At 45.3% G+C, this 27,387-nt stretch overlaps 1 protein-coding gene across 1 annotated transcript in view; it reads left to right on the forward strand.

Moving 5' to 3' along the window:
- PTPRR (protein tyrosine phosphatase receptor type R) overlaps positions 1–27,387 on the forward strand; it is a 205,206-nt gene that overhangs the window by 82,842 nt on the left and 94,977 nt on the right. The window contains exon 5 of the mRNA XM_044277148.1: positions 12,049–12,159. Coding sequence (XP_044133083.1) covers positions 12,049–12,159 — 111 coding nt within the window. The remainder of the gene's footprint in view (positions 1–12,048; positions 12,160–27,387) is intronic.

A 27,387-nucleotide genomic window follows, 5' to 3' on the forward strand; every position in this document is an offset into this window, starting at 1 on the left:
ATGATTTTTTTTTTGTTGAACTCTGGAGGATGGAAAAGCATAGTGTAATAAACCTTTGCATTTTTGCTTCCTTTTTCCCCCAACGTTGGACAAAAAAACTGATCAGCCAATTTTTAGAAGATTTTTTTTGTTGGCTGCAAATTATTTTTAATATAAAGAAATGCCAGAAGCTAACTGTGGCCAACCCAGCAAGGCAACACAGTTCTTTTACTGTAGTGGCCTCACTGATAAAATCTCCTTACATAAGTCAATCACCTGGCAGAAGCTGTTTAATAGTATGCATATGCAGTGCCCCACATGGGAGGTTCAGGGCATAGAGGAATGGAGTGGTGGTTGTGGCCCTGAGATAGGTAGTAGTACTCACAGTCCACAGCGGCAGTCTTCCCTCTCGTGCTTCCTGGGACTGTGCAGTGACTGGAGGGCACACCCTTTCTTCCCAACCTGATTGGAGGTATTTGGGGTGCCCTTGTTGGTGGATAGTTAGCAGGGTAGAAAGCAGGAAGGTAGATGCAGAGGCCGATGAATGGTGGTAGAGTCAATAACCAGTTCTGTTGGTTGCAAGTGCAACAAATAAAGTAGCAGCTATAGCATAATTCAGTGGTATTTTACAGGCAATATTTCCCCAATTGCTGTGTATACAGTGGGCGGCAACAATGATGGCAGTTGTAGTACCCCCAGTCTCTCTCTCACTAAATACAATTTTCAGTCACTCCAAACAACTATAGACCTGTTCTTAACCCTTTTTGCAGTTCCTGAGCTGAATGGAAGCAAATTTAAGATCTGGATAGCCAATCCGTATCAAATTGTGTCAGGTGTTTGAGCAATATTCCCTCTTCAGAGCAGCAGAGTTCCTTGGCGTGAATGTGACTGTCTCTCTTATGTCCTTCCTGCAGCTCCTCTCATAGTAGTCTCACTAACCAGGGGATGGACCTTGGTCCATAACCCTGGCAACCTAGCCAGTGAACCAATGTTAACCACACAACTACCTATACACTTGCCATTGAGTTTACATAATGCAAAGAAAAATAACAGTTTTACCCATAATTCCCAGTATTGAACATGGTAACTGAATGAACTTTTTCAGCAGTAATTAACCCTTTGCACATGCACATACAGGCCCCTTTTACACAGGCTGTTGATCATGTACACAGGGGTTGTGCTGCCTACAAACAAAAACTGCACAGGGTGGAACATTCTTATTACTACTGATTGGACTCTGCACTAATGATAATTGCTGTATATAAATGCCAACAAATTCTGAAGTTATTTACATTTGAGAAATAATACAAAATGAGCAAATAATCAGACAAAAAGAGCCCATACTGTAAGTGCCCATAAGAGCTTACAATCCAAGGGTCCTTTTAAACCAACTAATGATGCGGACAATTATCAGGAATAAACATTCCTACAAATGCTCATTCCCAGTGATTGTCCCATGTAAATGTGCTGCCGACCGCACAACAAACAAGCAAACACTTATTTGTCGGATGATCATATCTTTCATGCATTCCCGAAAGTCCTCATTATTCAGCAGCACATTGTCCAGTGTAAACAGAGATGCAACTCAAACAACCAAGGAAACTGTATGGTGGATGAATGATCGTAGTAATGATTGTTCATCCCCATATATCACTGATCATTGGTGCATGCAAATACTGCTAATGAGTGAGCAATGATCAGGAACGATCAATGCCAGCTATATTTGCCCGAGTAATAAGCTGTAAATGTAGTTTGATATCCTATAAAGGTATTTGCATAGTTGACTCGTTGGGTGCTAAACAGAAAGAAAAGCATGACTTTAAGGCCTCTTGCACACGACCGTATGTCTTTTTCAGTATTTTGCGGTCCGCAAAAAAACGGATCCGCAAAAAATACAGATGACATCCGTGTGCATACCGTTTTTTGCAGAACGGAACAGCTGGCCCCTGATAGAACAGTACTATCCTTGTCTGTTATGCGGACAATAATAGGACATGTTCTATCTTTGAACGGAAATACAGAAACGGAAGGCATACGGAGTACCTTTTTTTTTTTTTTTGCGGATTCCATTTAAATGAATGGTACCATATACGGTCCGTATACGGAACGCAAAAAAACGGAACGGAAACGAAAAAAAAACATTCGTGTGCAAGAGGCCTAATTGTAATAATTGTCTTTACGACTTTAATTGTGAAGTCTATTATATATTGGATAAAACAGAAAAATAATAACTTGAAATCCCAAATCCCTCATAGCTACAGGATATGTTACAGTTAAAAGGCCAAACATATTTTTGTTGTTGTTGTTGTTGTTACGCCACAGTATTCAATTGTATCAGGTTGAACTTGATGAACAGGTTTCAGTGACCTTTCTGGTACAATGGCTTGTAATAGCGCTGTGCCTTTACAGTATTGTGCTCATGGAGCTGAGGTTTGCAGATGTACATAGACAGTCATTCAAAAGGAAAACATTAACCTACTTTTGTACAATTTTGTAAAATTGTTTAAAATGGGCTTTCTGGGATTTTAATACTCATGACCTATCCTCTGATCAGAAGACACCGGCGGTCGCCGTAGCCAATGATGACACGTTCATCGGTCACGTGGCCTAAGCGCAGCTCAACTCCATTGGAGTGAATGGGGCTGAACTGCTATACTAAGCACAGCCACTATACAGTGTACGGAACAGTACTTGGTGAGCATGGAGAAGGCTGCAGTACTCACAGGAACAAACAGCTGATTGGCGTGATCCTGGGTGTCAGACCCCCACCGGACAGATACTGATGACCTATCCATCAGTATTAAAATGTCAGAAAAACCCTATGATGCTGGGAGTCAGTGTAGATAGTGAGGTCTTCCAGAATTACAAAAAGGGAGCTTAGTTGCAATACTACACACTGCCAGTGGGCAAGAGTGGCGATGTTTTAGTAAAACCAGACTCATATGAATATATATTTCAAGCAGCTCACAACATAAATGACACAGTTACCTTACCACATCGCTGTTACATATACGCTGATCAATAATTAATTCGCTGCAATTATCATGCGCTTTTTAACCCCTTAGTGACCAACCTGTTTTGGGCCTTACTGATCAAGCGTTTTTCTTCCTTCATTCATTGTCGCGTTCCAAGAGCTATATAGCTTTATGAGGGCTTGTTTTTTGCAGGACAAGTTGTAGTTTTAAATGACGCAATTTTGTGGTACACATAACTTTAACTTTTATTAACTCTTTCTGGGAGGGAGATAATAAAAACAGCAATACTGCCACTGCGTTTTTACGTAAAAAAAAATGTATGACGTTTTCGGTATAAATAACTTAAAATCTTTATTCTTCGGGTCAGTACGATGACAGTGATACCAAATAGTGCATTGCATTTTAATGGCAATGCTATTCTAACTTTGACCAGCAGGCTGCGCCAGAGAGGTACAGCCTGCTGGAAATTACTGAAGGCTGGTCTGGGGCCTAAATCAGACCCCAGGCAGCCTTCACACGTATTAGCACCCCGCGATCACATTTGCGGGGTGCCGATGGGAGACAGCGGGAGTCCACTCCCTCTGTCAGCACTTTACATGCGGCGGGCCCCATTGCCCGCTGCATGTAAAGTGTTAAACAGCCCGGATCAGCACTCTTTCCGGTCCGGGCTGTTAGAGCAGGGCCACGGCTCTCATGTGAGACCCGTGTAGCACTTGGACTGGGCCGCCATAAAAAAGCAGCAGCCCAGCCTAAGGCCCCTTAGTGACCACCGTAAAAAAATGTATGGGTGGTCACTAAGGTGTTAACCTTTCACCTTTGCTTCATCACTTTTCAAGCCTGTCACACGTCTTAAAACATTCTCATAATACACATTACGCATTACGCCGCCTTTCTGGTGCCCCGTGTCCACCTGTTGCTTAGGTTAGGAGGATTAGAACATAGGTTTAAAGAGGTATTACATTTCAGCAAATAAACATCATTCATTGTGTAAGGACATGTTATCTGCAGTTTTCCTATATTCTTTCTGTATCAGTTTATCATCGTGTTACAGGGAGTCTGTCACCAGGAAATTCATTGTTAACTCAGTAACAATGCCCTTTAAGGCTAGCTCAGATGATTGTAATGAAGTTTATTTAAAGTGAGCATTTAGGTGCACCGAGCGCGGACCCAAGCCAATCTGTGCACCCTTGCTCCTCCTACTTCCTCTGCCAGTTCCTCCCTCTTCCTCTTGATTGACAGGGCCTGATTGATGTTGTCAGGAGAAGCTAGAGGAGCAAGTGTGTTGTGCCATTCCTCTGTCATGCCTACTAGAAATTTATGAAAAATTTGACAACTGGATATTATTAGTTGGGAGCATGTTCTCCAACTGTAAAAAGGTGTATTGGTGGTCACTAATGGGTTAATGAAAACCTTATCCAGAATGCTCTGGACCTCAGACTGGGCTGACGGTTTACCTTCCAACAAGATAACAACCCTAAGCACACAGCCAAGACAACACAGATGTTGAGTGGCCAAGCCAGAGCTTTGGCTTGAACCCAATTGAATATGTCTGGAGAGACATAAAATGGCTGTCCACTGACGGTCCCTATCCAACTTGGCAGAACTTGAAAGCATCTGCAGAAAATCCAAATGTGCAAACCTTGTGGCATCATACCCAAGAAGAGTGGAGGCTGGAGTGCCAAAGGTTAGTGCCAACTAAGTACTGAGTAAACGGTCTGAAAACTTATGTCAATGAAAGATGTTAGGTTTCCTTTTCAATAAATTAGCAAAGATTTCTGTTTTCGCTTTGTCATTATGGGGTATTGAGTTCAGAATGACAGGGAAAACTATTTTTTTTATTTTAGCACAAGGTCGCAACACAACAAAATGTGAAAAAGTGAAAGGGTCTGAAGTATTTAGAGGTGTTTAGCCATTACACAGGCAAGCAAACAAGTCAATAGCCGTCCATTATTGCTACATCTTCTTCTCACATTGTGGTTGTCAAGAGAAATACCATATTCATAAAAGGAAGTTTGTATCATTTTGGTTTTCAGAATGAAGTAATATATTTTACACAATTAGAAAAGATTTTTTAAACAGGAGTTTGAAAAATAAACTAAACTAAGGCTACTTTCACACTTACGGCAGAGTGATCCGGCAATCTGCATGCAAACAGACAGCATTTGTAGACAGATCCGGATGTGGATCCGTCTCACAAATGCATTGCCAGAACGGATCCATCTCTCCGTTTGTTATACGGACAAACAGATCCGTTTCTATTTTTTTTTTTTCACATCTTTACTGGTCTGCGCATGCGCAGACCTGAAGGACGGGTCCGGCACTGCAGTATTTTTAATACTGGCTCTAATACATTTCAATGTAAATTAATGCCGGATCCAGAATTCCGACAACTGATCCGGAATTTTGGACGGAGATAATACTGTAGCATGCTGCGGTATTTCCTCCGTCCAACACGCAGTTCAGTGACTGAACTGATGCATCCTGATGCATCTTGAACGGATTGCTCTCCATTCAGAATGCATTAGGATAAAACTGATCAGTTATTTTCCGGTATTGAGCCCCTAGGACGGAACTCAGTGCCGGAAAAGAAAAACACTAGTGTGAAAGTACCCTAAACCTTGCAATAATGTTGACATTGTAAAATATTTTTGCTTATAGGTGATTTCACACACTGCATTTTTGGAAAAGCGCCACTGCAGTTTTTGATACAGCCTTTTGAGGCAAAGCCAGAAGTGAATCCAGCAGGAAACTGCATAAAACATTGCCACAAAAACTGTGGCTTTTTTCTTAAAAATTCTGAAACATATCACAAATAATAACCAGTACTGAACTGAAAGCACACAGGGGTGGATTTGGCATTTCTGGGCCCCAAAAAAATTTGATCTGGGAACCCATGTTGCAATACTAAGCTCCAGGGGCATAGCTATAGGGGAAGCAGAGGAAGCGGCTGCTTTGGGGTCCAGTATAATGGCCCCTGCATGTGCCCCTCGTGCAGTATAATACCTCCTACAGGTGCCCCTAATGCAGTACAATGTACAGGTCCTTCTAAAAAAATTAGCATATTGTGATAAAGTTCATTATTTTCTGTAATGTACTGATAAACATTAGACTTTCATATAGTTTAGATTTATTACACACAACTGAAGTAGTTCAAGCCTTTTATTGTTTTAATATTGATGATTTTGGCATACAGCTCATGAAAACCCAAAATTCATATCTCTAAAAATTAGCATATCATGAAAAGGTTCTCTAAACGAGCTATTAACCTAATCATCTGACTCAACTAATTAACTCTAAACACCTGCAAAAGATTCCTGAGGCTTTTAAAAACTCCCAGCCTGGTTCATTACTCAAAACCGCAATCATGGGTAAGACTGCCGACCTGACTGCTGTCCAGAAGGCCATCATTGACACCCTCAAGCAAGAGGGTAAGACACAGAAAGAAATTTCTGAACGAATAGGCTGTTCCCAGAGTGCTGTATCAAGGCACCTCAGTGGGAAGTCTGTGGGAAGGAAAAAGTGTGGCAGAAAACGCTGCACAACGAGAAGAGGTGACCGGACCCTGAGGAAGATTGTGGAGAAGGACCGATTCCAGACCTTGGGGGACCTGCAGAAGCAGTGGACTGAGTGTGGAGTAGAAACATCCAGAGCCACCGTGTACAGGCGTGTGCAGGAAATGGGCTACCGGTGCCGCATTCCCCAGGTCAAGCCACTTTTGAACCAGAAACAGCGGCAGAAGCGCCTGACCTGGGCTACAGAGAAGTAGCACTGGACTGTTGCTCAGTGGTCCAAAGTACTTTTTTCGGATGAAAGCAAATTTTGCATGTCATTCGGAAATCAAGGTGCCAGAGTCTGGAGGAAGACTGGGGAGAGGGAAATGCCAAAATGCCTGAAGTCCAGTGTCAAGTCCCCACAGTCAGTGATGGTCTGGGGTGCCATGTCAGCTGCTGGTGTTGGTCCACTGTGTTTTATCAAGGGCAGGGTCAATGCAGCTAGCTATCAGGAGATTTTGGAGCATTTTATGCTTCCATCTGCTGAAAAGCTTTATGGAGATGAAGATTTCATTTTTCAGCACGACCTGGCAGCTGCTCACAGTGCCAAAACCACTGGTAAATGGTTTACTGACCATGGTATTACTGTGCTCAATTGGCCTGCCAACTCTCCTGACCTGAACCCCATAGAGAATCTGTGGGATATTGGGAAGAGAAAGTTGAGAGACGCAGGACCCAACACTCTGGATGAGCTTAAGGCCGCTATGGAAGCATCCTGGGCCTCCATAACACCTCAGCAGTGCCACAGGCTGATTGCCTCCATGCCACGCCGCATTGAAGCAGTCATTTCTGCAAAAGGATTCCCGACCAAGTATTGAGTGCATAACTGAACATAATTATTTGAAGGTTGACTTTTTTTGTATTAAAAACACTTTTCTTTTATTGGTCGGATGAAATATGCTAATTTTTTTAGATAGGAATTTGGGGTTTTCATGAGCTGTATGCCAAAATCATCAATATTAAAACAATAAAAGGCTTGAACTACTTTCAGTTGGTGTGTAATGCATCTAAAATATATGAAAGTCTAATGTTTATCAGTACATTACAGAAAATAATGAACTTTATCACAATATGCTAATTTTTTTAGAAAGACCTGTATACTATATGAGGAGCACAGGCCAGAAATGAAAAAACGTCTAAAGAAACATGGATATACACAGGAAAGAATGGAAAAGTTGATTAGATGTTCTTTCTTGCATTTAATTAAAAAGAAGTCACTGTAACATCTAATGGAGGAGACCAGAATGGACCCTGGTGCACACAGATGGACCTAAAAAAGCTTCTGAAGAATCTAGCCCAACTGGACAATGGCATATTGTTTTTAACTAACTGCAAGAAAGAACATCTAATCAACCTCTCTGTTCTCTCCTGTGTATATCCGTGTTTCTTTACAAATACAGTGGAGGAAATAATTATTTGACCCCTCACTGATTTTGTAAGTTTGTCCAATGACAAAGAAATGAAAAGTCTCAGAACAGTATCATTTCAATGGTAGGTTTATTGTAACAGTGGCAGATAGCACATCAAAAGGAAAATCGAAAAAATAACTTTAAATAAAAGATAGCAACTGATTTGCATTTCATTGAGTGAAATAAGTATTTGAACCCCTACCAACCATTAAGAGTTCTGGCTCCCACAGAGTGGTTAGACACTTCTACTCAATTAGTCACCCTCATTAAGGACACCTGTCTTAACTAGTCACCTGTATAAAAGACACCTGTCCACAGAATCAATCAATCAAGCAGACTCCAAACTCTCCAACATGGGAAAGACCAAAGAGCTGTCCAAGGATGTCAGAGACAAAATTGTAGACCTGCACAAGGCTGGAATGGGCTACAAAACCATTAGCAAGAAGCTGGGAGAGAAGGTGACAACTGTTGGTGCGATTGTTCGAAAATGGAAGGAGCACAAAATGACCATCAATCGACCTCGCTCTGGGGCTCCACGCAAGATCTCACCTCGTGGGGTGTCAATGGTTCTGAGAAAGGTGAAAAAGCATCCTAGAACTACACGGGAGGAGTTAGTTAATGACCTCAAATTAGCAGGGACCACAGTCACCAAGAAAACCATTGGAAACACATTACACCGCAATGGATTAAAATCCTGCAGGGCTCGCAAGGTCCCCCTGCTCAGGAAGGCACATGTGCAGGCCCGTCTGAAGTTTGCCAATGAACACCTGAATGATTCAGAGAGTGACTGGGAGAAGGTGCTGTGGTCTGATGAGACCAAAATAGAGCTCTTTGGCATTAACTCAACTCGCTGTGTTTGGAGGAAGAAAAATGCTGCCTATGACCCCCAAAACACCGTCCCCACCGTCAAGCATGGGGGTGGAAACATTTTGCTTTGGGGGTGTTTTTCTGCTAAGGGCACAGGACAACTTATTTGCATAAACGGGAAAATGGACGGAGCCATGTATCGTGAAATCCTGAGCGACAACCTCCTTCCCTCTGCCAGGAAACTGAAAATGGGTCGTGGATGGGTGTTCCAGCACGACAATGACCCAAAACATACAGCAAAGGCAACAAAGGAGTGGCTCAAGAAGAAGCACATTAAGGTCATGGAGTGGCCTAGTCAGTCTCCGGACCTTAATCCAATCGAAAACCTATGGAGGGAGCTCAAGCTCAGAGTTGCACAGAGACAGCCTCGAAACCTTAGGGATTTAGAGATGATCTGCAAAGAGGAGTGGACCAACATTCCTCCTAAAATGTGCGCAAACTTGGTCATCAATTACAAGAAACGTTTGACCTCTGTGCTTGCAAACAAGGGTTTTTCCACCAAGTATTAAGTCTTTTTTTGTTAGAGGGTTCAAATACTTATTTCACTCAATGAAATGCAAATCAGTTGCTATCTTTTATTTAAAGTTATTTTTTCGATTATCCTTTTGATGTGCTATCTGCCACTGTTACAATAAACCTACCATTGAAATGATACTGTTCTGAGACTTTTCATTTCTTTGTCATTGGACAAACTTACAAAATCAGTGAGGGGTCAAATAATTATTTCCTCCACTGTAGAAGACAATGGCAGCACATCAGGCCAAATATCAATATGGAGGTGCAGGCCAATGGATCCGGCAACAATTCAAGGACAATATAAGAAGAAAAAAATGGCAGCACTCTCACAAAAACACTTTATTCACTCCTGTGGTCGCAACGTTTTAGCTCATCCATAGAGCCTTCCTCAAGCCAGGGGCAGCAGGAGAACCCTCCTGATCTTTTGGGCCCCATGCAATCGCATTGTTTGTGCAGTGGCCAAAACTGCCAATGAAAGCATGTCATACATACTCAAAATGCAAAGGCTAAAAAAAAAGGTCTGCTTCTAAGGATATGATCCCACAGAAGAGAAGTTGGACAGCCAAGCCGTGGCTGAAGATCGCACCAACATATAACTCTAGTGTGGTTTCCAAACGAATTTTTAAAGTGAGGCCTTGAAAAGACAATAATTAACAATAATCATTTAACAATCAGTTTGAAAACCGCACTGACTGGCTGCCCAGCTCCCACTTTGTGAGACCTTCAATGCTGAGAAGACCTACAATGCTAAAGATAAACTGGTTTAGTTGCCCTTAGCAACCAATCAGATTCCACCTTTCATTTTCCAAAGGAGCTCTAAAAAATTAAAGATGGAATCTGATTGGTTGCTTTGGGCAACTAAGCCAGTTTTTCTTTACACTAGTTTTGATAAATCTTTGCATGTTTTTATTAAACCCACATGCTCTTATACTATGTTGTTATGATGTTACCAATAAGTTGATATCTGTGTACATATTACATTTTTATATCAGCCTACCAATGTTGATCAATGTAATTCCGGTAAAACCATTTACTTTTTTATTTATTTTACTTACTTATATAGCCCTGCCATATTCTGCAGTGTTTTACAGGCATTATCATGACTTGCTCTCCTCAAATGAGCTCACAATCTAAGTTCCCTATGGTAAGGACTACACAGCGACATTGGTCGCGGCTCGGATTGCTGAGTAGCGGTGATCCCATTGAAATGAATTGGATCGCCACAGCAGTCTCAAGAAATCCAACACAGCTGGATTTCTCGCCACTGCCGCGGTGATCCCATTCATTTCTATGGGACCACGGCTGCTCAGTGATCCTGGCCGTGACCAATGTCGCCGTGTAGCCCTTGCCTATCTGTATGCCCTTGGGCTTGGGATGTGGGAGGAAACTGGAGTACTCGGGGGAAACCCACGCAAGCTCCATTGAGACGTTGTCCATGGTCGGATTTGAACCTAATACCTTATATTTTCCAGATGAAACAACGTTGTCTTTCAAAGCGTTTCCTTTTTGTTGTTTACTATTGTTTTGTATGTCCAGTGATTAAGGTTACAGATGAATAACATAACGACTATGATATCATGTTACTATATATGGGATCAGGGAGCTGTTGGCTAAGACACAGTACACTAAATGACTCTTGTCCTGTCCCTTGCTATTAATTCAATCAATCGAATAATTTAATCAATCTGTCTAACTAAATTCCTAAATCATTCCGTATAAGACCCTGATCTCACTGTATTGGTTGTGTGTCTAAAGATAGCTGTCTTTCTTTGCTTTATTTATGGCACAGAGATCCCGATTCATCAATGTCCAAACTCAGAATGCCATAATTTCCTTGTTTGCCATCATAGTGCCTATGACACATGTCTATTTCCCCCTTCCTTATTGCCTGAGGCTGACTGTGAAGCATTATGGGCAAGCCAGCCAGGGCCCCACCTAGGGTCAAGTGATCGTCCATCTTCATCTTCCATGCTCTGCTTTGCTCAGTACTGTACTGGGATATGTAAAATGGTGGTCGCCAAAACTTCAGTAGTTTAGGATCAATTTGGTCATCTCTAGCTGTGATTATTCTTCAAGTCTGAGGAAATAGAAATGTACAGAATGCAAACAGGTAGAACATGTAATATGACGTATCATAGATTTCTGAAGCTTTTGAACTTTGACATAAGGTCCATTTTCATTTGTGACACAATAAACACACTTGGTGAACGTCCTTCATTCATGTTTTGGGGTGGGCACGTCGCCCATTCATATTCCCCTAGCACTCTTGAAGGACTCTGCCAAATAGTAGCTGTGTGAATGACCCACAAGTAACACCATGTGGATGTAAGACGTGGACAACATAATAACAGCTCAACACAACCTTTGTGCTCAACAATTCATTCTGCGAAAGTGTTTCTACCTGCAGGGAGATGGGAAGGGTCATATGAAATTCAGGAGTGTGTGGGAGTACAGGGGAGGGGGAGGGGAGCCGCATGAAAGATTAGATTTAACTCTTTCCTCTGCACACAGGTAAAGGCAGCACCCTCCTACTTGACGGGCCAGGTGATTTCCAAGAAAAACATTGACGCTGTTTGCTTTAGTTAGACCTGACCATAATACCTGTGTGGGAAGACTATTTTAGCATTAAGGAGAATTTGAACCTCTCCTCTGTCTAACAGATCTCATTCGCTGCTCTATAGGTTTCAGTTGAAGGCCAGAAACATTTATCTCAGCTTCTTCAAAAATATATTGTTTTTCTTTATTTTTAAGAAAAATGTTCTGCAAGGACAACATGAAGCTGATAAGATCTGGACCAAAGAAGGATTTTACACTATTGTTATCTTCCTCAGCACATTTGTCATAATCGTCACGTGCCTAATGGTGAGTGTATACATTTATTTACTCTCTAAACTGTCAGAAATGTAGCTCAATGCCCTAGGTGTGGTTATCACGAGAGTTACTGTACACAGCCTCTATTAGTATGATAAGGTGATTTTAAATTGAGTATTAATGGTAGATACTTGCAAAAAATAAGTCATACAATAAGCTACAGATATAAGTGTAATACTGCACATGTATAAGATGCGAAGCCTTTTCTAAATGTGCAGAAAGGTTTAAATATACTAATATGGATAGTCCTATTCTGTGACATTTATACATGTGTTATTGATCATCAAATCCAATTGTCAGCATGCTATTGCTAATCTACACTGATGGGAATAATGCTATATATCATTGATTTACCACTCAAAACCAATTCCAGTTATTTTCCATTTCTGAGTCCTAGGGGTTTAGCAGATACCACATTTCCACAACTGAATCCACACATACTCTAGTACAACCTGCAGTGTGGACTTTAAATATGCACCATGTCATTTTGGCCGCACATTTTTCCATTGTGCGGTAAAATCCATGGCAAATATGACGCTTAAATTGGCAGTGGCAGAAATATAGTTGATATAGGATATTGAAGGCCGTTCCAGGCTTTAGCCAACTTTGTTGGAAAAAGTACTTTTTCAGTAAGAGCTTTGTTAATGTTCCTCTTGGATGGATTATTATAGCTATTTTTCATACTGGCCAGAAAGTATCTTTTATGACCTGCCTCATGGCACATTACGACATATCCATACTTTTCTACAGAAAATTGTCATTATTTGATTTCTTCTGCAGAAGTCATCAACCATGAATGGCTAGATACAAGGTTGCCACAAGGTTTGCCACAAGCCAACGTCTCAGAAGACTTGTCCAAACTTATACTCTATATCTTTCATTCAAATGTGTGCCTTTTCATTTGACTGACACTTTTAAACAGTCGTAGATTGTATATGCCTTCAGAGCATATTTATGTTAACAGAATTAGATATAAGGGAGAAAATGAACTTCTGGCTGCCCAGATATGCTAGTGACGTAGAAGGCTGTAAAATAGGCAAATATGACTAACATACCAGAAACAGTCCATGTGGAACATTTGCAAAAGATATTTTCAAGATAAAAGGGGCACATTTACTAAAGTCTCACGTTTCATATGCTAGTCTTAAAGGGGTTTTCCGGGATTTTAATATTGATGACCTAGCCCTCGGTATAGGTCATCAATAGTGATGAGTGAAGTATTGAAAAATTCTATTCGGCTGCTTCGCCAAATTTTACCCAAATATTTGCTTTGTGATGAATTACTTCGTCACGAAGCACATTTTTTTGTAAGTAGTGGGTGCAATGACAGGGAGTTGCTATTGTGTCGCTACCCGTCATTGTACCCCTCAGATGCCGCGTTCATAGCTAATCATGGCATCTGAAAGCAATAATACAGTGTAAAATAAAAATAAAAAATTATAAAATCATACTTACCCTCATCCATTTGATACGGCCGCCGCCATCTTCATTGTAGATCCAGTGCGAAATCTTGCACGGCTTGTGATGACATCGTCACGTTGGCTGGTGTGGTGACGTCATAAGTCACCATGTTCGGGATTTCGCACGGAAACTTCAATCAAGATGGCAGCTGGCTCTTCGCACTTAAACGGATGAGATAAGTATGTTTTTTTACTGACATTCAGGGAAAATGTATTCACTACCATAAAGTACAAGGAAATTCGGCTTTGCGGCAAATTGAATAAAAAAAAAAAATTCCAATCGATTTTCACTTCATGGAGTTCAATTTGCTCAACACTAGTGATCAATATCAGATCAGCGGTGGTCCGACACCCGGCTCTCCCGCAAATCAGCTGGTTGAAGAGAAGGTCGAGCTCTATGCCCGCACAGCCTTCCCTTCATTTTTTACCTGCTTGCTGTAGATATTGCAGTGGCGAGCACTAGTCAAGTGTATTCAAGTGTATCCGGGTGTTGGACCCCCACCAATCTGATATTGATGACCTATCCTGAGAATAGGCCATCAATACTAAAAGCCTGGAAAACCCCTTTAATTATCACAAACAATATATTCCGGACATTGGACGTGCCCTTTACTTTCATACATATGTTCCTAGTGTAATGTTCACTGAATGTCCATCCAACATAATGTTAACGCTTTCTATTATTGCATGATTTCTTTTTATTCAATAATATTTTCTAATGAAATATATATTAAAAACGAAAAAATGCTTTTCTTGTGAAATACTTTTACTTAGCATGTCAACTAGTATTTGGACTTTAGAATATAGAAAGTATTTGGACAAGTTTAGAATCTGTAGGAACAAATGTGAAAAATGTGCTGGGGGCTGAATACTTTCTCAGTTCTCTGTAAAGTCTAATGCTGACTTCTAATGTTTTCGTGTACAGTCATGGCTTGGCTTCTAATGCTTTCTTGTAGATTCCACATCATCCTTTTTGTACTCTAAAGGATTTACTAACTGCTTGTTCCTTAGTAGGATAGATCTGTTATGAATAGTTATGATCCTAGGCTCTGGTTTAAGGTTCATTCACACAACCGCATATTTGCAGAATGGATGTGGACATGTTCATTTCAATGGGGCTGCAAAAGATGCGGACAGCACACCGTGCTCTTTCCACATCCGTACTGCTGTTCAGCAGCCCCGCAAACAAGATAGAACATGTCCTATTCTTCAAATTCAATAAATTGATAGTACAAGCGGATAAAATGCATGAATGTGCATAAGCACTATTGCAAGGCCATACAGAAGTCCAGACTGGGTGTAGTTACCTGGCGTACCATATGGCTGGCTGTGGAGTAGAGATGAGCGATGACCAGGAGTCCAGGCATCATGATCGTACTGTGTTAAAGTTGTGATTTAGGACCTTAATGACATCATCACCATGTGACCAGTAACCTAGCAATTACTGGTCACATGGCTATGAGGTCATCACAGGTCCTATCAGGAGTGTTGCAGAAGTTAACTGTGGAGCTTTTTTGTGTGAAGATTACATCAGAAAAAGGTGACACTCAGGGGCTGTTATGTTAATATACTGTAAACTACTGTATAGTGGGGTGCTGTATACTGTGGGGGGCTGTATACTGTGTGGGACTGTATACTGTGTGGGGGCTGTATACTGTGTGGTGGGCTGTATACTGGGTGGTGGGCTGTATACTGTGGGGGGCTGTATACTGTGGGGGGCTGTATACTGTGTGGGACTGTATACTGTGTGGGGGCTGTATACTGTGTGGTGGGCTGTATACTGTGTGGGGGCTGTATACTGTGTGGGGCCTGTATACTGTGTGGGGCCTGTATACTGTGGGGGGGCTGTATACTGTGTGGTGGGCTGTATACTGTGTGGGGGGCTGTATACTGTGTTCAGGCCTGTATACTGTGTGGGGGCCTGTATACTGTGGGGGGCCTGTATACTGTGTGTGGGGGGGGGGGGCTGTATAGTGTGGGGGCCTGTATACTATGTGGGGGCCTGTATACTGTGGGGGCCTGTATAGTGGGTGGGGGGGCCTGTATAGTGTGGGGGGGCTGTATAGTAGGGGGTCTATACTGCTGTACTGTATACTGTGGGGGTCTGTATAATGTATACTGAGGGTGCAGTATAGTGTGGAGTGCTATACTGCTGTACTGTATTGTTTGGGGTGCTGTATACAGTGAGGTGTTGTATACTGTGGGGTGCTGTATACTGTGGGCTGCTATACTGCTCTACTATATACTGTGGGGTACTGTATAGTGTGGGGTGCTATACTGCATACTGTGTGGTGCTGTATACTATAGGGTGCTATACTGCATACTGTGGGGTGCTGGGGTGCACTGTAACACTAGCGTGAGCCGAGCCCTGGTCTCCTTCCTGCAGAGCGGTTCCCACTTCCAGCCCAGAGCACTGATCGTGAGCCGCTGGAGTCTTTAGAACTGGAAGTATTTACAGTCATTCACTGTACTCTACCAGGTGTGTGGATTTTTTGTGTGTGTGTTGTGGTGGAGGGCGTGATTGCCTGCTAAGGTGTGGGAAGGCGGGATCCAGGGGGCCCAAGTACATTTTTGCCCAGGGTCCAATCAATATTAAAGACGGCCCTGATTCGAGTCCAAGTAAATTGAACCTGAATCAAAAGTGCTCTAATTGCCTTGAGAAGTCTGTCTCTTTTTCTATCTCTTTCTCTCTATCTCGCTCTCTGTCTGTCTTTCTCTCCTCTGCTTGATTCTCCTGAATTGAATCACTCAAAATTTAAATAAATTCTATATAGCTAGAATCAGAATTTCTGGAAAAAAAATTTGAGCCAAATTTCTGGATTTTAGAATCAATTTTCTCATCTCAAGGTAGCAGCTATCTCTCCTAGAACTGTCTGCTTATGAATGGGACAGGGAAGAAAGCTGTTGCCAGACACCTCTGGATTTGGGCATAATGAAATCCACCATGCCAGACCCCTCTCTCCCCAACATCTGAAATTGAGAAGTCCCCAATACGAATTAGATGGTCAGCTGATTTCACCAATTTCGCGCAACCCAGTCAAAAAATTACAAAGACAGACATGGAGGCAGCCCATTGTTATGGGGGCCTTGCGAAAAAAAGGGTTTTAGGATAGGGAAAGTTGTGTGATAGTCTAAATGGTGCATCAGTATTATGCAACATATGACTCTTCTGCTGTTTGGAACCTATAAGTTGTAACAATTATAATGTCAATATTACTGAAAATGCTCATTAACATATTTTAATATGGGAACTCAAGGGCAGTCATAGGGAATTCAAAAGGCGTGGCAGAACCTGGGTCGGGATTGCCAGGACATGTGGTTTTATTATATGCATATTTTATATAATCTCCTGTAAGTATAATAAATATCCTTGGCTGAACCTAGTGTTGCAGTACTTCACTATCTTGGATTTTCTCTGGTTTGTCTCTGAGAGGGATTACAGGAGGAGGAAACCAGAAGAGAGAGGCAACATGGCCAGCTTGCAGTGATTGTCTGTGTACTCGTGGGGAGAGGAGGAACTTGGTCTTCCCAGCTGCTTTGGATTTCTGGTTTGGGTTATTGGCAGCACGGATCTAAATATATCTGAACCTGAACTAAGGTTATATAGGAGGTTCCTGATACAGGATCTCCCCTAATGGGGTGGCCATTCCATTTAGAGGCAGAGTGGAGGCTATTAGAGTGATCGTTTGAAGTACAGTATTTTCCTACCCCAAAAACCTGCCACATCCACCCTTACTTAACCTATGACTTACAATACACTGTGTTGGGGATGTTTTAGATAATCAATAAAGGTTACGTCTCAAAGTGGTGATGGGATTTAGTGACTTTCAGTTTCATGGGTACATTTTACCTGAATGCCAGGCTAGATACTTAAGAATCTCACCGGAATAGGTGACAAAATAATCCTTTAACTTCATGTTTTCATAATTTTCACTTACATACTGTAGATCATACATCAACAGTGTGTCATGGAACCATGAACCAGACGTACAACAGAGATAGGTGGAATAAGAAGGCTTTATTGAAAATCAAGCCGTAGCTAAAGTCCAAACGGATGGCTAAACCGAAGCAGGGTCTTGCGTAGACGGAGGTCAGGAACCAGGAGGGTAGTCAGACGTAGCCAGGATCAGGAACCAACGGGGTAGTCAGACGAAGCCAGGATCGGGAACCAACGGGGTAGTCAGACGAGGCCAGGATCAGGAACCAGAAGCAGCAGCAGTCTTTGAAGCATGTGCACACAGGAGGACCAAGCAAGGAACTGAAGCCACAGACCTTCTATATATATGAGCTAGGCATCCAGCTCCTCCCAGTGGGAAGGAGGGGCAGCAGGGTGGGAGGCTACAAGAAACCCAGAAACCAAGATGGCCGCCAGCACATGTCAAACGAAGGAGAACAGTGAGAAGGTAAGACCATGACAGTACCTCCCCCTCAAGGGCCCCTCCTCCGCGGAGTAAGGAACGGTTTCAGAGGGAAGCGTGCGTGGAAGGCTCGGAGCAACGCAGGAGCATGGACATCTGTGGAGGGAACCCAGGAACGCTCCTCTGGACCATAACCACGCCAATGGACCAAAAACTGCAACCGACCGCGGACCAGGCGTGAGTCCAGGATATTGCTCACCTCATATTCCTCACGATTGCCCACTTGGACCGGACGGGGCCGAGGAACCGAGGAAGTGAAACGATTACACACCAATGGCTTCAACAGGGAGACATGAAACACGTTGGAGATCCGCATGCCAGGAGGAAGCGCAAGGGCATAGGCTACCGGGTTTACCCTGTGAAGCACTCGGAAGGGACCAACAAAGCGAGGCGCCAGCTTGGGAGTGGGCACTCGAAGGTTGAGGTTGCGGGTGGACAACCATACACGGTCTCCGACCTGGTAGGAAGGAGCGGGCGCTCGTCTGCGATTAGCCTGGAGTCTCTGGCGTTGCGCAGAGACCTCAAGGGACCTCTGGATCTGTACCCAAGAAGTACGTAGGACGGAAAGGTGATCCTCCACAGCCGGAGTATCCTGGGGAGAGAATACCTCCGGTAACACGGCAGGTTGGAACCCATAATTGGCCATGAAGGGAGACGTCCCAGAGGAAGAGTTCACCGCCGTGTTCCTGGCAAACTCAGCCCAAGGCAGGAGGTCAACCCAATTGTCTTGGTGATCGGAGACATAGCAACGAAGGAATTGCTCCAAGGCCTGATTGGATCGTTCTGCGGCCCCATTGGACTGAGGGTGGTAGGCTGAGGAGAAAGAGAGATGAATCCCCAACTGGGAGCAAAAGGCGCGCCAGAACCTGGACACAAACTGACTCCCCCGATCCGACACAATCTCCTTGGGCAAACCGTGCAACCGGAAGACCTCCCTGGCAAAAATCGAGGCCAACTCTTGTGCAGAGGGTAACTTCTTGAGAGGAACACAGTGGCACATTTTGGAAAACCGATCCACAATCATGAGAATGACCGTATGGCCTCGGGATGCAGGAAGGTCCACAATGAAATCCATCCCCAGGTGTGACCATGGACGCTCCCCGGTGGCTATGGGTTGCAAAAGGCCCAACGGAAGGTGCCGAGGGGACTTACTCTGGGCACAAACGGAGCATGCCGCTACATATGCGGCGATGTCGGAACGTAGAGAAGGCCACCAGAACAGACGTGAAACCGCCCAGGACAGCTGATTCTTTCCAGGGTGCCCCGCGGCCTTGGAGTTATGGTAGGTTCGCAACAACCGAGTGCGCAACTCCTCAGGCACAAAACATCTGCCGTTGGGTCTCCCAGAGGGAGCACCAGATTGAGCCGCCAAAATCTGCTCACCCAGAGGAGAGGTCAGGCTGGTGCGAATAGCAGCCAGGATCTGATTCGGGGGTATGACCGTAGTCGGAATCGACTCCTCCCCGGACAGCTCGGAGTACTGCCGTGATAAGGCATCCGCTCTGATGTTCTTGGAGCCGGGTAGGTAGGAGACCACGTAATTAAAACGTGACAAGAACAGAGCCCATCTGGCCTGACGTGGTGTCAATCTCTTGGCCTCAGAGAGGTAGGTCAGATTCTTGTGGTCCGTCAGGATGAGAACCGGAACCACCGAGCCCTCGAGCAAGTGCCTCCATTCTTTAAGGGCCTGCACGATGGCCAATAACTCCCTGTCACCAATCTGATAGTTGCACTCCGCGGAAGACAGTTTCCGGGAGTAAAACCCACAAGGAAGCAGAGGACCCTCTGGTGTTCTACGCTGAGACAGGAGGGCGCCTACTCCCGTCTCAGACGCGTCCACCTCGAGGACAAAAGGCAACCCAGGGTTGGGATGCGACAGAATCGGAGCCGACACAAAGGCGGACTTTAGAGCCTCAAAAGCTCGGATGGCCTCGAGCGACCAGACCTGGAAATTACTGCCCTTCCTGGTCAGATCCGTGAGAGGCTTGGCTAGCATGGAAAAGTCCCTGATGAACTTCCGATAATAATTGGCGAAGCCCAAAAAGCGCTGCAGGGCACGAAGCCCACTGGGCTGGGGCCACTGTAAGACAGCCGAAACCTTCTCAGGATCCATGGAGAACCCCTCAGCGGAAATGATGTAACCTAAGAAGGTTACCTGGGATCGGTGAAATTCGCATTTCTCAAGCTTACCGAACAGCTTGTTCTCTCGTAAGCGTTGCAACACTCGTCTGACATCCAGAATGTGGGCCTCCATGGATGCAGAATATACCAAGATGTCATCCAAATAGACCACCACACACTGCTGCAACAGGTCACGGAAAACATCGTTGATGAATTCCTGGAAGACTGCGGGCGCATTGCACAACCCAAAGGGCATAACCAAGGATTCATAATGACCGGTCCTGGTGTTAAACGCGGTCTTCCACTCATCGCCCGCCTTGATCCTTACCAGGTTATATGCCGCCCTCAGGTCGAGTTTGGTAAAGACCGTGGCCCCTTTGAGGCGATCGAACAGCTCGGAAATCAAGGGTATCGGGTAAGCGTTCTTGATCGTGATGCGATTGAGACCCCTGTAGTCGATGCAAGGCCTCAACTCACCGCCCTTCTTTTTCACAAAGAAAAATCCAGCCCCTGCCGGGGACGAGGATTTGCGAATGTGTCCGCGTGAAAGCGCCTCCCTCACGTACTCCTCCATGGCCTCATTCTCCGCTACCGACAGTGGATAGACTTTGCCACGAGGAGGAACGGCACCAGATTGTAACTCTATGGCACAATCGTATGGGCGGTGCGGAGGTAGGGCAACCGCACGCACCTTATCGAATACATCCCGGTACTCCTCGTATTCAGGAGGCAACAGAGAGTCCGAGGAAGTACACAGCAACTTGACAGGCCCATGGATGCAACTAGCCCCACACTGCGGTGACCACGAGAGGATCTCGGCCGATCTCCAATCGAAAGTCGGATTATGCTTCTGGAGCCAGGGGTACCCCAAGACCACCGAGTAGTGTGGAGACGAAATAACCTGGAGACAGACCGACTCTCTGTGAACGGCACTAATGGCCATCCCCACTGGAAGGGTCTCCTGAGTCACGTGTGGCGGCAGAAGGGGTCTGCCGTCTATCGCCTCAAGAGCCAGTGGGGAACCTCGAGGCTGCAGAGGAATGGAATTGGCGGCGGCGAACACACTATCAATGAACAAGCCACCAGCACCAGAGTCCACCAACGCCTGGGTCGTCACCGAGCCCCCGACCCAGGAGAGGACAACAGTAATCAGTGGTTTGTCAACACGGGAAACCGGGGACGAGGAGACTCCACCCAAGATCTGCCCCCGACAGGATCTCAGGTGCGAGCGTTTCCCGGACGGTTCGGGCATGCCAACCGAAAATGCCCACCGAGACCACAGTACATGCATCGGCCCTCGCGTCTCCGGAGTACCCTCTCCCCCTCGGACAGGCGAGCAACCCCCAGCTGCATGGGTTGACCCCCAGACCAGTCATCCCCAGGAGGCGTGGGAGGAGAGGGAGGCACGGGTGGGACAGCAAACGTAGGCGCCAATCTGTTAGAAGGCCTCCGCAGGCTCTCCTTAAAGGAAGGTCTCTCCCTGAGTCTGGTGTCAATCAAAATCAGGAAAGAAATAAGGGACTCGAGCTCCACTGGTAGGTCCTTGGCTGCAATCTCATCCTTCAAGGCATCCGAGAGACCATGAGAGAAAGCAGCGACCAGAGCCTCATTATTCCAGCCCACCTCTGCTGCCAGGGTACGAAACTCAATGGCGTATTCAGCTACGGATCGTGAACCCTGTCTGATGGACATAAGGAGCTTCGCAGCAGAGGCAGCACGAGCCGGCACATCGAATACCTTCCGAAGAGAAGCAACAAAACCGGAAAACTCGGCAACCACCGGATTGTTGTTCTCCCATAAAGGGCTGGCCCAGGCCAAGGCCTTGTCCGAGAGCAGCGAGATCAAGAAGCCCACCTTTGATCTCTCAGTAGGAAAGGCATGTGGCAGCAACTCGAAATAAATGGCCACCTGGTTAAGGAAACCTCGGCACTGAGTTGGCTCTCCCCCAAAGCGCTGTGGAAGGGGGGCAGAACCGGTCATACCCCGAAACACCGCAGGTGCAGCAACAGGTGTCGGGGTAGACTCTGGCGCAACAACCGGAGCGGCAGTAGGAGCGGGCCCAGGAGCGACAACCGACCCATCGGCAACGGAAGCTAAATGAGCCGTGCGTTCAAGCAGGGTTTGTAACGCCACAGCGAACCGACCCAACAGGTGATCCTGCTGATCAAGTCTGGCAACCAGCGTAGGTAGCGAGGATGGCCCTGTACCGTCAGAATTCATGGCTTGGTCCTAATGTCATGGAACCATGAACCAGACGTACAACAGAGATAGGTGGAATAAGAAGGCTTTATTGAAAATCAAGCCGTAGCTAAAGTCCAAACGGATGGCTAAACCGAAGCAGGGTCTTGCGTAGACGGAGGTCAGGAACCAGGAGGGTAGTCAGACGTAGCCAGGATCAGGAACCAACGGGGTAGTCAGACGAAGCCAGGATCGGGAACCAACGGGGTAGTCAGACGAGGCCAGGATCAGGAACCAGAAGCAGCAGCAGTCTTTCAAGCAAGGAACTGAAGCCACAGACCTTCTATATATATGAGCTAGGCATCCAGCTCCTCCCAGTGGGAAGGAGGGGCAGCAGGGTGGGAGGCTACAAGAAACCCAGAAACCAAGATGGCCGCCAGCACATGTCAAACGAAGGAGAACAGTGAGAAGGTAAGACCATGACACAGTGTGAAGGAAATTGTGCTATGATCTATATCTACTACTTATGACATATATTAAAGATTCGGAAATGTTTAACTTTTCTTTCAGCAGTCAAAATGTACTAATCCCCTAGGGGACAAAGGGGTAAAACTTTACATTTATTAAGAATATTTCTAAAATAAATGAGCGCTAAAGGATGAGCCTCTGAGACAAACAAACATAAGACAGCCCAGAGGGCCTAAACAAGACATCCACAGTATGGTGACAGAAATAAAGCAAAACAGAACGTTCTCACCCATGTATGGAGTAGACATAGATGGCGGAATCTCTTGTGTTGCTGATGTCAAACGATGGACATTAATGATGTGTCGCCATACCGGATCAGTGCCAGCGTATTCACCCCAGCATAGACAAGAATCGAGAGCAGCAGGCCCTAGAAAACCCTACTAGAGGGGCAGGGACTAGGGGCTAATACGCCCTACCTGTTTATACGAGGTACTTTCCCCGCACGGGAGGCTCACGGGGGAGGGATAGACATTTTTTAGGGGGGCTGGCCAATATCAGAGCCAACCCAATCCTCCGCAGACCTATCCATTGCGCAATGGCACAGCCACCTCCAAACCCCTACGGCCTTAGGTTGTTAACCTCTCCTCCCGTCCCCTTAGCCCAATTGAGACCGAGGTTCTCCAACTCGGTCTCTCTTTTGTACCAACTCCTTCCTTTAATCAATTTGATGTTATTAAAGACCTAAATCTGTTTGTTCGCAAGCTCCGCTGGCACAAATTCCATAAATTACAAAAAAAGAAACAGTGCCGCAAACTGGGCATTCCCTTGGACATTCTAGCGGACGTGTGTCTTTTGTATGGTCTTGATAGGGAATTTGAACAGCAGGGAGGTCAGGGACCTCTCACTAATCTTAAGCTCAAAAGCAATAAAATGCCACCTAGTTTTGGTGAGTTGTCGTTTGTGGATGTTTTCCTCAGCACGGTCTCACAACAGATTGAGGGCTTACACCCCTCGCACTGTTACAATATTGACCGGACCAATGTTATTTCTAATCTTGAGAACGATCACTCTATCGTGATCAAACCCTCAGACAAAGGGGGTAATACAGTGGTCATGGACCATGGTCAATACAGTGCTATGTGCGAGGCCTTGCTGAGGGACTCATCTACATACAAGGTCATGGCCCATAATCCTTTGGAAGAATTCAGAGCACAATTGAAGACCATCTTGGATGAGGCCAAGTTTTCACAGATTATCACGGATGATGAATAGAAATTTATGCTACCCACCCATCCCCGTTTGCCAACTTTTTATTGTCTTCCAAAGTTACACAAGGGGACGCACCTCCTGAAGGGGCGTCCCATTGTGTCGGGGGTGGGCAGCCTTTCCCAGAATGTGGGGATTTACATAGATCGAGTTTTGGCGCCCTTCGTTACTTCGTTTCTTATACCCGTGACACCACGCATTTGTTGAAACAGTTAGAAGGGATCCACATCGAGGATGAGAGTATGCTAGCAAGCATCGATGTGGAAGCTTTATATTCTAGCATTCCCTACACCCTCGGTATTAGGGCAGTGGAACATTTTTTGAGTCCCCGTGAATGTCAGTACCGTGCCCACAGCCTTTTTGTCCTCTCCCTATTGGAATTCACTCTGACAAGCAATGTGTTCTCCTTTAATGGGAGGATCTACCACCAGCTCAGGGGTACAGCAATGGGGAGTTCATGTGCCCCATCGTATGCAAATTTGTTCCTGGGCTGGTCGGAAGAGACTTTGGTTTTTTAAGGGAGGACCGGTCTGTACTCATGGACCAAGTGGGCTTGTGGGCGCGGTACATTGATGACATCTTCATCATATGGAGCGGAAGTGAACCATCGTTCCGTTCGTTGGTGGAGATGCTCAATGACAATAACATTGGTATTAATTTTACCTGTGAAGTAGACGGTAAACAGCTGCCCTTTCTCGATGTCCTTGTTTCCAAGACAGATACTGGTGAACTTGAGACATCTGTATATAGAAAACCGACGTCTACTAATACCCTACTTAGGTGGGAGAGTAGTCATCCTCTCCCGCTTAAGCGAGGAATCCCTAAGGGACAGTACCTCTGTCTCAGGAGAAACTGTTCCACTAAGCGGGAGTTCATTAGGCAGACGGCCGACCTGCGTGTTAGGTTTCGCCAGCGAGGATACCCAGACAAAGTTCTGAGGAGAGCGTTTGGGTTTGCACTTCACGTAGATAGAATGACTCTTCTTACTCCTAAGCCCAGCTCAGTGCAGACTTCAAAACGTATCCGCCCAATTACGACCTATGATAGGGCGTCAAGTGAAATCAGAGAGATTTTTCAAAAAAACTGGGGCATTCTTTTTCTGGATCCCGATTTGAAAGAGGTGGTGGGTGAATATCCACACCTCACTTATCGTCGCGGCCGTAGTCTCTGTGACAGGCTGGTATCCAGTGAGTTTATACCCCCTTCCCTGTCGGATTCCACATGGTTAAAATCCAATGTGAAAGGTTGCTATAGGTGCAGCGCCTGTATTGCCTGCCTTTATCTGAAAACTGGGAAGGTTTTCAGTAGTGCAGTCACAGGTAAAGAATACTCTATTCACCACTTCATTAATTGCCGAACCCGCAGAGTGATATATCTTCTGACATGTGAGTGTGGCAGAGGATATGTGGGCAAGACCATCGCGAGTTTCGCAGACGAATTGGGGAACATCTAAATGATAAGGCCAAAGATACACCTGTGGCTAATCACATCCACGATTACCACAATGGGAAAGCCTGTATTTCAGTTATGGGCATTGATCAAGGTCTTCCCCCCGAAACGTGGGGGGGGGACTGGGACCGCGCTATCCTTCAGCGTGAGACCTGTTAGATTTACTATTTAAAAACTATGGCCCCATTGGGCTTAAATGAGCAACTGAATTTTAGTTGTTATATTTAAATCCATTCCCCCCCCCCCCCCCCCCATCTCTTTATCTTTAGGTCTTCCTGCAAGCTAGCTCCACCTGAGGTTGGTGTCTTCTTAAGCCTGCCTTCAATAGCTCTGTTTATTAAATATTCATATTGTTACTAGGGGTTCCCTTCTATCATGGGCCCCATTTGCTGCCTCTGTTGTCTGAATTTACTTTCAGACACATTGGTTGCTAAGTATATAGTCCCGCCTCATGATTACACATACAACCGCTCCTGCTATGGTCTGTTTGTTTGTGGGCGTGGTGCACTGGCGGTGCTGCGCTCCAGGGCCGGCTCAGTCCGATCATGTGCTTTGTCACGTGATTTGCGGCGTCATCACTGGCATCGCAGGCTCTGGGACGCACCACTGGGAAGTGCCGGCCCACTTCCTTGCGTTCCGCCGGTCACGTGACTTCCTGTATCCGGCGTTACGTGACCGGAAGTAGGGCAGATCGGGAACACTGGCACGCGACTTGGTACATTTAAAAGGAGCTGACAAGTAGGCACTCCTTGCTGACAGCCAAATTGGATCGCATATATCCTAGGGTCAGACTTGGACTCTGGCAGGCATCACCCACTGGTGTGCCTGCATTTAAGCTAACTGGGTTGTTTTAGTTATTCAAGGTGGTTTGAGTCCGACTGACCAACCCCCTGTGTTTCTCTTGAATATCCTTCATCAATCCTCCCGTTACTAATTTTTTGTTTTGTAATGCAAGCCCCATCCATTGCTTGACATTACATATGTACAACTCCCCTGATGAGTTCGCTGAATGAAACGTGACACGTCGGGAGTTACCTAAATAGGGTGTACTAGAGATTCCGCCCCTAATAGGGATAGGTATCCGGACGGGGACGCCCCTTGCGGGGCAAGTACCTCGTATAGACAGGTAGGGCGTATTAGCCCCTGCCCCTCTAGTAGGGTTTTCTAGGGCCTGCTGCTCCCGATTCCTGTCTATGCTGGGGTGAATACACTGGCACTGATCCAGTATGGCGACACATCATTAATGTCCATCGTTTGACATCAGCAAGAAGAAAGAGATTCCACCATCTATGTCTACTCCATACATGGGTGAGAACGTTCTGTTTTGCTATATTTCTGTCACCATACTGTGGATGTCTTGTTTAGGCCCTCTGGGCTGTCTTATGTTTTTTTGTCTCAGAGGCTCCTCCTTTAGCGCCCATTTATTTTAGAAACATTCTCAATAAATGTTAAGTTTTACCCCTTTGTCCCCTAGGGGATTAGTACATTTTGCCATTTGATTTTTGGGAGTAAAAGGTCAAGCCTGTTCACTTGGGCTTACTGAGTGTCATATATTTCTTTCAGCAGTGTTTCTCCCAAAAGCAATCACTGGAAATATATGAACTAAAGGGGTTGTCCATAGGCCATCACTAGCTGATTGGCTGGGGTCTGACACCCCACACACCCACAGATCAGCTGTTCAGCAACAAGCATCATCTGCTTTAGGGCTCATATACATGACAGTAGGCCGTTCATGTACACAAGAACAAGTTCCAGCATTGGGCCGATTCTTAGTTGCGTCGTCTTTATTTTTCAAATCACATGTTTACATGTTACAGACATCACCTCCCACCGCAGGTTAACATGTTTCGAACTGAGGC

The sequence above is a fragment of the Bufo gargarizans genome, chromosome 2 (genome assembly GCF_014858855.1).
Source record: "Bufo gargarizans isolate SCDJY-AF-19 chromosome 2, ASM1485885v1, whole genome shotgun sequence".
NCBI lineage: Eukaryota > Metazoa > Chordata > Amphibia > Anura > Bufonidae > Bufo > Bufo gargarizans.